This window comes from Convolutriloba macropyga, chromosome 4 (genome assembly GCF_964194025.1).
Source record: "Convolutriloba macropyga chromosome 4, txConMacr16.3, whole genome shotgun sequence".
Taxonomy (NCBI): domain Eukaryota; kingdom Metazoa; phylum Xenacoelomorpha; order Acoela; family Convolutidae; genus Convolutriloba; species Convolutriloba macropyga.
Window position 1 is genome coordinate 60,704,603 of NC_134471.1, and position 12,701 is coordinate 60,717,303.

The following is a 12,701-nucleotide window of genomic DNA, read 5'->3' on the forward strand; positions in this document are numbered from 1 at the left end:
AGTAGGTTCGGCGAGGAAATTTGAGCGGATAATTGAGTTGTCATTTTGTTCATGCCTCCATTTTAAACAGCAAGAAAGTTAGGTAAGAAAAAAATTAGGCGAAGAGGGTGAGTCGTTTCCGATTTTTCAATTTCTTTTTGAATTTTTCGTTGTGCAAAAGGTTTTTCTAAATATAATTTTCAGATTTTATTATAGCGTTTTGAAGGTTTTCTGGTAACAAAGAATTTTACGCTTATTTGAAGGGATTTTCAACTAGTTTTCAGGTTTAAAGGCTATTTTGGCAATTTGTAGCCGATTTTGTTGCTTTTACGTGTAACTGAATCTGATTCTGTTGGTTTTCGGCAGCAGTTTCTATTGCTCTTTAAGTACCGCTTCTTCGCTATCAAGCATTTTTAAAGTTTTTCAACATATTGAGAAACAATCGTTTTAACTTTTCTCTATTCCTTTAGAGATGTTTGTTTCAAATTAAGAGGTGTTTTAAGATTATCTTGGCTTGTTCCACATTGTGTGAGGAATTTTATTGCCTCAATTGCACGAATTATTTTCATTTGTATTTATACTTGTACAAATCGAAAACTTTATTGAATTTTCGTAATTTCAAGGGTAATGTTCTTCTGCTATTTCGTAATTTCAAGGGTAATATTCTTTTGCTATTTTATTGCAATGTTTTTTTTTCTCGTCTTTGAGGCTCACGGCATTCGGGAACTACTAATTTCAAAGGCTGGGTTCTTGGTGAAGACGTCTACAAAACAACTACAATTCTTCCGGCTTTGTTTTAAAGATTTCTTCACAATTTCATGTATAACGACAAATTAGAGAAGCGATTTTGGGCACGTGAGAAAAGGAAGCAGAGCGATAAGGCACGTAAATTTGGGGCATGGAATTTTTTCACTCTAGTTTTAATGTTAGTGAGAAAATGGTGTTTCAACAAATATTCGATTTCTCTTCAGCTGTTTACAGCTGCGAAGCTGTACTTTAAGCGTATTTATATTGCGGTTTTGTGTTTTCTATAAATTAAAGTATTCTAATTTTAGTGTGGGGCTGTAATTTCTTAAGATCTGCTGTAAAGTTTTCATGGTTTTTGATGCCAATTTGAGGTGCTGATTCCGGGTCACCCGAACAGGAAGTGGAGCGAAAGAGTGGTATGGAGGCGTGAAATTTTCATACTAATTTTAATTGAGTGTGAAAACGGTGTTTGAACAAAACGCTCTTTGTTGTGAGTGGTTTTTGTGCGCATGCGCAGTTTGCTATTTTCACTGTTTGGGTTTTTTATTGGATTATTGTCTAATTGGTTTTTCAAATCCAATCTCTGTCTAATCTATGTCTCAACTTTTTGTTTAGATAATGAATTTATTTGTAAGCCAGGTCTTGTCCTAAACTTTCGTGGTTTCATCGTCTGATGCTCTTCGTTTACATTTTTTTGGGTTTTTCCCTCGCACTAATGGCAATTGCGAGCACGACGTACGTCGTTACTCTCTAGTAAACTAAAATTTTCAGGTTACCCGCGTGATCAGTTTATGATCATGTTTTTACCTCGCTAGAAAAAATTACGTTTGCGCATTAAAATTTGAAATAGTTTAACGTCAATTGAATTGATTTGTGCAATAAAGGTCTCCAATACGAAGGTTTTTGTCTAGTGAATTCTAACAAGCCTTATTGATTCACCGGTGAGTGATTTTTACATACATTTTTGAGAGGCGTCGGTAACTTTTTCAACTTATATCTGTATCTGTTTCCATTACACAGCACGCGAGTGTGTATTGCAGCTTTACCGGCAAATTGCCGGCTTTGTTTGTTCGCATGTGGAAGTTTCACTATAATTTTGCTTACTGTGTTTTTTAATCAGATCGTTTTCCGTGGTTTTGCAAACAATTGACGTCATTTCTAGTTAAATTTTTATTGTTTCGTCAACAGAAATTTTTTCAATTGAAGGTCAGGACTTGTCCTGCTGTTTTTTAACTTCGTCGAACAATATTAGCTTAGATTTACTTTGAGGTTCACAGCCTGTTGAACATTTTGCTTGAAACCTTTTGATTTTTCTGTAGATAAGTTTCCTTCTTTCATTCTGCTCTTAAGTGCTTTGCAGTTGCTCAATGAAATAATCCCATAGAGCTCAAATTTGGATGCCTTTTACGTGAGCTTCGTTTTTATAAGTGTTAGTTACCATCTCAATATTCGTTGGTACTTTAACCAGCGATTGTATCTTCGCATTGAGAGATAGGGTATATCCAGCTACAAAATACATCAAGATACACTATGGTACCAATAAGCTACGTACAGCATGATTTCTGTGTTTAAAGCATATTTCGTGCTTCATAAGCATGAGTTGCGCTATGGCGTGAAAACAGGTGTGAAATATAGAAGTTTTAAGAGAAATTTCTTACTTTCTCCGCTTAAACAGAAAAGATGGTTAAACCGCTGTGTTCTTTCACCGTTTGTCAGGTTGTTACGCTACGAGATGTCGGATTTTCATGGTCTAAAATAAAAAAGCTACTCAACTATAAATCGGGATCCAGTGAACAATATGCATACAAACGTTACCTGAAAAATAATTTTCGAGGCCCTAAAATTGTGCGGAAGACCCCCGTAGTTGTCCAAAAATCAGAAAAAAGTAGTCACAGTGGTTTGAAAGATCCCAAAATCTCACTGGAGCGTATTAGTGTGGCTCATAACGCTTTCTCCTGCTGCGATGAAATTTCCAGACGTACAGTTTATCCGAACTTAATTTTTTTTAATTTCAAGAAATCTCGTTCCATTTCTTCGAAAAACTTCTGTCGCTGGAGATGCGCACTCTTGTTTCATCATTAAAAACAACATTCTGCCAGAAAAAGAAAGGCTTCTTGAGCATTTTCATACACCATTTTGAACGAAACACTTGCTTTTTTGCAGCATTTTTGAGAATTCGTCTGTAGAATTAAAGCAAGTGTTTTCGTTCAAAATGGTGTGTCAATGTGCTCAAGAAGCCTTTCTCTTTATGGCAGAATGTTGTTTCAAATGATGAAACAAGAGTGAGCATCTCCAGCGATGAAATTGTTAGAGTTTTTCGATGAAATGAAACTAGATTTCTTGAAAAAATTCAAAAGAATTGAGTTCGGACAAACGATTTATTATGTTTTTTGGGTGCAATACGATCGGATGGACGGAAATTGCTGGTTAAGTGTCCAAACTTTTTTCAACAAGATAATGCTGCTGTGCATAAATCGAAGATTATCGGCAATTTTTTCCAAAACAAGTGGAAGTTACTGGAATGGTCAGCATACAGTCCGAAACTGAATACTATTGAAAATTTTTCGGCAATGTTGAAGCAGCGATTACCATTGAAGCAGCGATTACCAAAGCAGTTTTTTTGGGAAATTTTAGAAAAAGTGTATGAAATTTGGAATGAAATTGACGCAGACGTTGTGGTAAACCTGCATGAAAACTATAAAAACCGTCTACTAGATGTTAAAAAAAGCTAAAGGTGTAATGACACGTTATTAGAGAAAAGCTTGGAACTCAAAATGTTATATTATTTGATGTTTGTAGTGCTTTTTAAAAAACCTTCAAGTATACGTAGCTTTTCAGTACCATAGTGTAGTTCGCACTTCAAAAAAATATGCAAAAGTCGTTGTTTTGTATCTGTTATTTCAATGGCAATTGGTGATATGGTAATCGGTGGTGGCAATTTTCCGGCAGTCTACTGAGTCTGTCATCTCGTCCCTTTTCTTTATTCCTTGCTGAAATTGTTTTAAACCATAAGCTCGACAATGTCACTGCGTTTTTGTCGTGCGTTACCGAAACGTCAGGTATAGTTTTTTTCAGTCAGACCAACCGAACATTTAATTGTTACTTGAGAAAAGCGAAAATATTTCATTTTCACTGGTGTAGGACAAATCGGTGTATTCGGTTCAAACTGTTGGTCCGAATTGACAATTTCGACCATTTGGTCAATTTTTTATTGGCTGAAGAAGTGAGTGCCCTTCTGGGAAAGATAATTGGAAGGAGAAAGTCAACAATAACACCAGTAATGGCGAGCAGTGTAACTTCCTTTTTATTGCATGAGCGTAGACCAAATAAATTGATCTTTCTCGCTTCTAGTGTGTCTGTTTTATGCTCAATCAAAAAGGAAAAAAGGGTACTAAGTGCACCGTTTGTCTGTGTGAGACGTGGCGAAACAACATGAGCATAGCATATTACCGGGCCTCTTTGTGTTGCCAGTGTGAAAGTTGCTAGCCACTTGATTATGAATGTGCAATTGTTTTAATCATTTTCACTGATTCATGATAACGACAAGGCGACTCGGTAATGTGCAATTGCACAAAAGGTTCCGACCACGCTCATCCACAATTTTCGCATGATTGTCTACCAAATAAGGAACATAGAAAAACCCAAAAATTCAAGTATTTTTTTAAGTGGTGTATGAAGGAAAAGATAGCCTCCAAGGCAAATAACTCAGCGGTCGAGTGAATAATGGTGCTTTAGATTGATGAGACGTGCAAATATTAAGAAAGCGAGACAAGACGAACAGCAAAATCAACAACAACAACAAAATTAATTACATCAAAAATTTCATGTCCATTTTAAAAAACAAAACTTTATAACAAAGTCAAAATAGCACCAGAGAAAATTGACATTAAACAAAAAACTTTTAATTCACAAGAAAAGATATGGGACTACTCAATAAAAAGGCTTGGTAACAATTAGACAATAAAGAACAAAAACAGCAAATTTGTAAAATACGCTTATTTTTTTTTAAAACAATTAATTTCAAAGTAATGAAAACCAAGTGAAATCAACTAAAATATCCCGTAGGTGTATAATTACCAATGCCTCTATAGAAGGAATTAAGAGTTGACGGTATTCAATTTTTTTTTGCGGTTACAAAAAGAACAACAAATAAACAACAAACAAAAAATCAATTAAAACTTGGCAGAAAACGCTTTCGAAACCATAAAGCCATACTATGGCCATCATGTTCGATTGCACCTTTTGCGAGCACCGATAATTATTATGTAACCTCTCATGAATGAAGCTAGGTAACAAGAAGATAAAAATGAAAAAAATGCAAAATTAAGTAACTTAAATTTTTTTCGAAAAAAAAATCTCCACCGACATGAACTCCATTAATTACAGAAAGAAATAATTAAAAAGGTTCGTTTATTATTCTAAAGCAAGCTCTTGAGAATGAAATTATCCAGAATATGTCTTACGTCTACAAAAAGAACGTCAAACATGACAAAAATCAGAAATTATTATTTTTCCGTGTCAAAGCCAGTTAAACCAGCGATTTCTTTAAAAACATTAGATTGTGTGACATCAACCCCTCTTGATACCTTCCTTTGACAACAATAAAGTCATATTTGGTAAATATATATTTTTTAAATTTATAAAACAATTGTTTTCAGTCATGAAAGCCATCAGCTATCTACTAACATCAGAATATCGGATCATCTATTCTTTCATGAAAAGCCAATGGAACTGGGTCATTGTACTGGAATTTTCATACGACTGAAGAGACAAAGTAAAAAGTACACTTAAAGACAAAATTTAAAAAAACTCAAATAAATTCTTCGAGAAAGTAGTGTCGAAGCCGTGAAAATCATAATCTATATCTTCAAGGATTTTAGTATTATCAATTGTGCATTATATTGAAAGCCAATAATGTGATATACGAATTGTCAATAACGTGATAATGTGACAAAACTAGAAATAGTAAAAAATGGGCTAATACCAAAAAAAAAATTTTAAAATGAAATCTAGTAATATCAAAGCCAGAAAAACATAAATTAAGGCGTAAAACGCAATAAAGATTGAATTTGATTTCAATAGAAGGAAGAAGCCTCCTTTCATTGCTGACAATAAGCTACAAGTTGACCAAGTTAAGAAAAAAATAAAGGCAAATTTCAATAAGTAATTATTTAAAAATCAAATAATTTTATAAGTCAAAACGACCATAAGCTTTCAAGTAATCAAGTAGATACAACAATGTGGAGCTATTTAGGAATCTACTTGGACCTTTCATTAGTCATGTTATGTGATTAATGTAGAAAAGATCGATTTTTTTAATAAAAAAGACCGACTGATTACAATCCGAATTATTTTTGGATTATATCAGTCCAAGATTGTTCCCAAACTAGCCCTGCTAATGCTGGTGGTCCATTAGGAACACCTAATTATTCGAATAATCTAGATTTTGATATTTTTTTAGTTGAAATCTCAAAAGTAGATGCTGCGTTTTTGATAATCAACGAAAAAATTTAGCAAAAAAACGGCAAAGTTTCAATTACAGAGCACTCGCAACAGAATTTGAAGTATAAAAAGGCCCATTTTGAGTCTAAAAAGATTGTGTTGGTGGCGTTTGGGTCTGTACTTCCTGTAAATTTGTTCAAACTGGACTAAAGAAACTTATTTTATGCTGTTTTTGAAGAAAGTCTTGATTTTGAAAAATTTAGCCAGAATTTTTGACAAAAAGATAATAAAATAGCCTACAATAAAGTTTTTGTCTTTACAAACAAAAATTAACGACACTTTCTAAAAACATTAACAAATTTTTGCAAAATTGGAAAAATTTTAGTCAAAAGTTCCGGAAAATGTGAATAAAGTCTCACCGGAATTCACTCAATTTTATCAAAATTTAAACCTCGATAACTCCGTAGAAAACGAAAATTAAAAAAAGTCTTTTTAATTCCATATTCTACGCTGGACAAGCTTTCTAATGATACCAGTGTCAACTCTCTACGATGAATATATCGATCGGCCAAAATTGACTGAACAAAAAACCCATTTGAGTATACAGTTCCTTCCCCCTCAAGAGGGGTCGGAACAATTAGTGTTCTACGAATTTGGATTATTACAGCTAATTATTTTTGTGGAGGAGCCTCATTCCAAACTGGGGGATTTTACTGAACATTTTTCTTTCAGAATAATCTAGAAGTTTATCGCTTCTACTGGGCATAAATGACCAGCCGATAGTACAATTTTGTGCGTAATGATATTATTTAATTTGATAAAAGGTAATTTTTCATCGAAACGCAGCCATTATTTGCATTTTAAAAGGTAAATTTTGGCATTATCCAGAATTGCAGTAGACATACGTGGAACAAAGCAAGAGATATGCAACATTGCAGCGTGGTGGAATTTATTGCGACATTCTGTTGTTTAGTCATTGTTAAACAAAATGTTCGTGCTCGATTAAATGACGTCGTTCATAAAATAGAATGCTAAATTTCTCAGAAAAACGTTTTTTTAATTGTTTTCTTCCGGACAAGATTTTGACGATAATCTAAAAAGGCGTTGTAGGTACTACGTTTTGGAATCGAAGACTATGACATCATATATTACCATCTATAAAATTATCTGATGAAAAATCGGATCTTTTCTATTTGTCCCCCCCCCCCCCCCCCCCACCCCAGCTTAGTGGGTGCATATTATTTTCACCCTCAGACGCACCTGCTATATTTTACATATTGATTTAATGTGTAACGACACGTGCTCTGTAACTGGGGGTGCATAACATACGGGGGGGGGGGGGGGGGGGGCTAAATCGGAAAAGATCCGAAAAATCCTTTACTTGTTAATGACAGTTTGTGCAGAGATAGGATAAATTTTGAATAAACTTTGTTCAAACGTGTATAATTTGCGCTGTTTCTGTTTTGTGAAATGGTACGTATAAATGGTATTTAACATTCAGTGCTTCGTATGCAGTTATTCTCTGTCGACATTTCTAATGTTAGTTTATCAACGAGAACCATAAATAGAAACCAACGTTACAAATATCCTTTACAAAACATTGCTTGCATCATATTATACAATAATGAACAGATATATACTGTTTACTTCGAATATACGCGAGAATATACGTTTTGCTACTCATATTTATTGTGAACTTAGTTTCTTACAATCAGCACCAGGCGCAGCTTTTGTCGTCCGTAAAATTCTCGTTTAGAAAAGAAAATTTTAACAAATCTGATTATAGAACAGAATCATTAGAAGTACAAAACAGAATTGTACTGAAGAATTGAGAATACGTGTATGTGTTGCTGAGAAATCGGTGACCTCCGAAAAAATCGGTGAAACCTTTAGTCATAACTAATTTTAACATAATTTGTTCTTTATTATACCATAAACTATTTATTAGCCAGTGATAGATTTAAATCGTTCCAAAAATATTTTTTGAACCAGATCTGTTTTGTTATCTTTTAATTCACTTTTCGTCCTGATTTTCTTCTCGCTGTTAGTTGGTAACCCAAACTAGCAACTATGGGTGCGGAGATGAGTATTCGTCCCCGGGAGGGTTTTGTGCCGGGCAATAAACTTGTGATCAACTGCGACAAGAAGAAGCTGAAACAAGTGCAAGAAGCTGCCAATGCTTGGAACTCTGATCTGAAGGACCTGATCGGGAAACAGCTGGCTCTGAAAGGTAGGAAAGACTCAATCAAGGAAGTATTCAACTGATACCATTTGAAGCTTAATGACTAAGCTCATGACAATGGAGTATTTTACGGCAAAATGTTTTATGGGTCTGTTACAATCGAGAAAGCTATCTAGACAACCTCAAATTGTGCTTCATTGACAGTCAGTTTTAATGCACTTAAAAGTAACTTTAGTGGAGCTGAAGTCTAAAATTTTATCTATTTGGACTAATATAAACGTGATAGTCTAGAAAACAACGCGCATCTGTTGTACTTGCATTAATTTGTCGAAAACTGTATTCCCAATTTTTGTCATTAGTTTGCTCTGAAATGCTATTGAAAGTTGCACTTGAGTCCCTGAAAAAAAACCCTAGCTTCTAGAACCGAAAATTCGAACCTCTTAACTTAAGCTTGTACATTTTTTAACGTTAGCTACATTTTTCTTCAAACCGTTTTCATGGTAGAGAAATCCAAAAATTTTTCGTAGAAGTGTGCATTTGTCATAATTAACTTGAAAATTTTAAAAGTTGCCATGGCTTTCCACTATAGTCGGAGGAAAAAAATATATACTCCAATGGGTTTTTTGTTCAGTCAGTTTTCGCCGATCGAAATATTGTAGAGGATTGTGAACGGTATCATCAAAAAGCTCGTCCAGCGTAGAATATAGAAATAAAAGGATTTTTTTGAATTTCATTTTCTAGGGGATTTATAAGGATTTAAAATTTTGTGAATAGTAGACCAATTCCCGTTTTTTTATTCACATTTTCCGTAATTTTAGACCAAACTTTTATTGTTTTTGCTATTTTTTTTAAAAAAAAATGTTAACAATAGTGTTAGTTAGTGGTCATACGTCTTAAGATAAGAAAGGGTTGCTGAATGGTTTGATTCGAGTTTTTTGCTAACATTTTGCTAAATTTTTTTTAATTTCAGACGTTCATCATCAAAACTGGTGCCAAATTTTTGTTTGCCCCTTCTGTTTCAAGTTTCTTGAAGTATAGACCTGAAAAATGCCATCACAATCTTTTAGAATTCCGAAAGAAGGCTTTTTTTGTTTCCAATTCCTATAAGAGTCTTCTTGAATTGAAATGTTGCCCGTTTCTTGCTGAGTTAATTCAATCTGTATATAAAATGCTTGATTTTTTTTTTGATAAATTGAGATTTTTCGTTTGCCAAACTATCGCAAATATTAGGAGCCATTGGGTGTTTAGCTTGACCTACAGCTACATCAAGCCTAGTTTCTTTCTCTTCAGTGAACATAACATATTGAGCTCCAGTGAACGTAACGTATTAGCTTTTAAGAATGAGCCCATGGTTTTCAAGGCTTGAAAGTTGTTTTTTTTTAAATTCAAATTGAATTCTTGTCTTGCCTGACCTTTTTGCAGTCTCATGTTCCAGCTGACTAATTTCAAAAATTGAATTGGCTTCCTAAATTGGTACAATTGAAACTGTACCGCGTTTTCAGTTGATATCTAATGGCTTCTAGATGCTGTGTATATTTGTTTTACAAAATAGCGATTTTTAGCAGTGATTTTTTTATGACACTTTTGTCGAATTTTGTATGTTTTATATCATACTTCTGTCTGTAATTATAATAATTTTATTTATAATTAATGGTTTCTTGGCTTTCGTACTACGAGTTTCTTACAAAAACGTTGTCATTTTTGCTTTATTGCCCACCTTGAGGTTAATTTTTGTTTGCTTGACAATGTATCACGTAACGACGTCTAACAATTGCGTCTAGGTGATTTTTCATGTTTTTGGTGACTGTTTTATAGTTTTGACTGCTGCGAAACCGTTCTCACACGAATTTTTTTTTTAGAAATTTCAATTTTTACCTGTGCTTGTGGTTTTTTGTAGTCCCTCAATATATCTTAGATTAAATTCGATCTCTGTGACTTCTAACGTATGTATGAACAATGTATTTCAGTTGTTTGAGATTATAGCTAATGTTTTTTGTTACCCTCAGATGATTTTTTTCAAAAAACGAAATGAGATGTGAATCTTTCCTTTTTTCTTCATTTTGACATCATCTAATTTAGTCTCATCATTTAGTAATATAGCTGCAACAAATTTCTTTTTCTGTTGGTTATGTCTTTTGCCGGATGTTTTTATGGCTGAGACTGCCTGTTTTCATGAGAACTTCTACGTGTCTTCTGTACTGGTCAATGCTGTTTGTCTTTCTCGACATAGACACTTTTCTGAGATAATCCAGTGATACTCAATTGAGGCTCTAAGTGCGGAAATAAATAAGTTTTCAATTGATCATAGCTTTCAATGGTTTTGAAAATCTCATAGTTTTAACGGCGCAGTTGCAAGATTTGCTATTTTTTGATTTTAGGTGAAGGCCTATTGTTTTAACGACTTTTGGAATTACTTGTTTTAAAATATTTCAATGAACTTTTGAGCTTTCTGTTTTTATCTCTTTCTGTCAATAGTTAGCTTAGTCTCTGTAAAAGCAAGCCGTATCCTCTTTCTAGTGAGCCAAATTCAATGTTTTTTAATTGTTTTTTTTTATTCAAGTAATGGTTTTTTGGCTTTGATAAGTGTTTTTTGGCTTTCATTTTAACTAATGCGATTTTGGATATCTGCGATTTTTTAGGTTAATCTTTGTTTCCTTATCCTAATAACTATCTATTGAGGCGGTCCCTTTGGCGTTGAAAGATGGCTCTATAGAATGTATTTAAGTTTTTATTCTAAGTATCAGGATAATCGTATTAATGACTGTGACATCACATTCTTGCTAAATTATTTTACTTTTAAAGAAAAGATGAACTTTTCCCTTTCTGTATTCTTTTTCCGAATTGTTATGGAGCTTCATAGAGGACAGGTATCATATATTGTTTTAACAATGTACAGGTAAATTTGTTAAGTTCATGTGTTATCTGTTGTCATATCCTTTTTTTGTTGTGTTTTCTTCTAAACATACCCATAGTTTTGAATGTAATTTATGTTTGTTTTTATTTGACTTTTACGTTTGTCTTGTCTCGTAGTCTCTTTATTGGCAGGTTTCATCGACCCTGTAATGCGGCATTACTTTATTCATTTAGTGGTTTGTGAATAGTTTGTGAATATAAGAAAGTTTTCTATCACTACCTCATTTGGTATACCATTAAATAAAAAGCGCGGATGAGCGGGGTCGGAACATTGTGCGCGTGCAAAATACCGAGCCTCCTTTGTAGAAATGTACTATCAAGTTTTTACTCATTTTTAAAAGGTTTCTTGGCTGCTGATGTTTCTTTCATATCATTTAAGGGACGTTGTTTTGTCCCGACATTTTTGTCGTTTGATATTTGAAGTTTTACACCGGAGAAATGCAGTTTCTACTTCGTAACAATAAAAAGATATCATGTTTTCATTGAAAACTTCTAGTTTCTAACATTTGGTTGTTCATATTGATGTGTTCCATTATTTGAAATCTTTTATAAAGTCGCCTGTCCTTCTCGAGTAATGTTTAAGGGCAGCACGAATTGTTTTATTTGTGAACATTTCAGAAAAATATTCCAAAAAATATATTTGTTTCAAATTTTGACCTAACTCAAACTTATATTAAGCTAGCCTCTTTGCGAAGCTAGATCCAGCTTTTTTTGATCTTACTGAGTAGCTGGTACATAGTTTTGAGCAGGAACCCATATACGCCGTGTTTAAAAACAAGTAAAAGTTGTTTTTTTTTAAGTTCGAAAATTAGAAAATTGTGCCATGTCCACATGCATTCGAAAATTTTTATCTAGTTTAAAGTTTTTGCTAATTGGTATGCTTCCATGGTGCAAGTTGAAATTTGTTTGTTACTCATAAACTTTAGCAATCCTCCTTGTTCGTTTTAATTTTTGACTATTATTTATATGACCTTTTAAAATGACCATTTTTAAGCTTTGCTTGTCTTATTAATGAAATTATGGTCATCTGCTTTTGGCTATTTTTCAGAACTTTTCTAAAATGAAATTACTCGAAAAGCAAAACCGTGAAAGTTGTAGTTAATTTTGCTATTTTTGTCTTAAAAATTGATCAGCATTTTGCAGTGTTGCTGGCATTTTGGTATGCCACTTGCTGCTAAAGTAATTCAAAATATATTTTTTCGGAATACTTACAGATCAGTCAAAAAGTACAGAGTGTTCTGTATCAAACCTTTTCTGTTAATGGGTATCTCGCAGGCAGCTAATTGACTCCTATCCAAAGTGACTCCTATCCTAATTGACCTTACCAAAATCAGATGGTCAAATCCAGTTGAGTAATAGGAAATATAATATAAAAAGCATTAACTTTTTAGCTATGAGCGGTCAAGATAAACAGGCAAGTTCTTTCATTGGCTGAGCT

The 12,701-nt window shown here is 33.5% G+C and overlaps 1 protein-coding gene across 2 annotated transcripts in view; it reads left to right on the forward strand.

The window, feature by feature from the left end:
* The first annotated feature begins 7,798 nt into the window (after positions 1-7,798).
* The window catches only part of LOC142337800 (uncharacterized), a 118,629-nt gene continuing 113,726 nt past the window's right edge, over positions 7,799-12,701 (forward strand). Inside the window, exon 1 of one of the 2 annotated variants that reach the window (XM_075387321.1) lies at positions 7,799-8,398. In XM_075387321.1, the coding sequence (XP_075243436.1) occupies positions 8,239-8,398 (160 nt within the window). In that variant the 5' untranslated portion in view covers positions 7,799-8,238. The remainder of the gene's footprint in view (positions 8,399-12,701) is intronic. The other variant, XM_075387322.1, reaches the window with a different exon arrangement.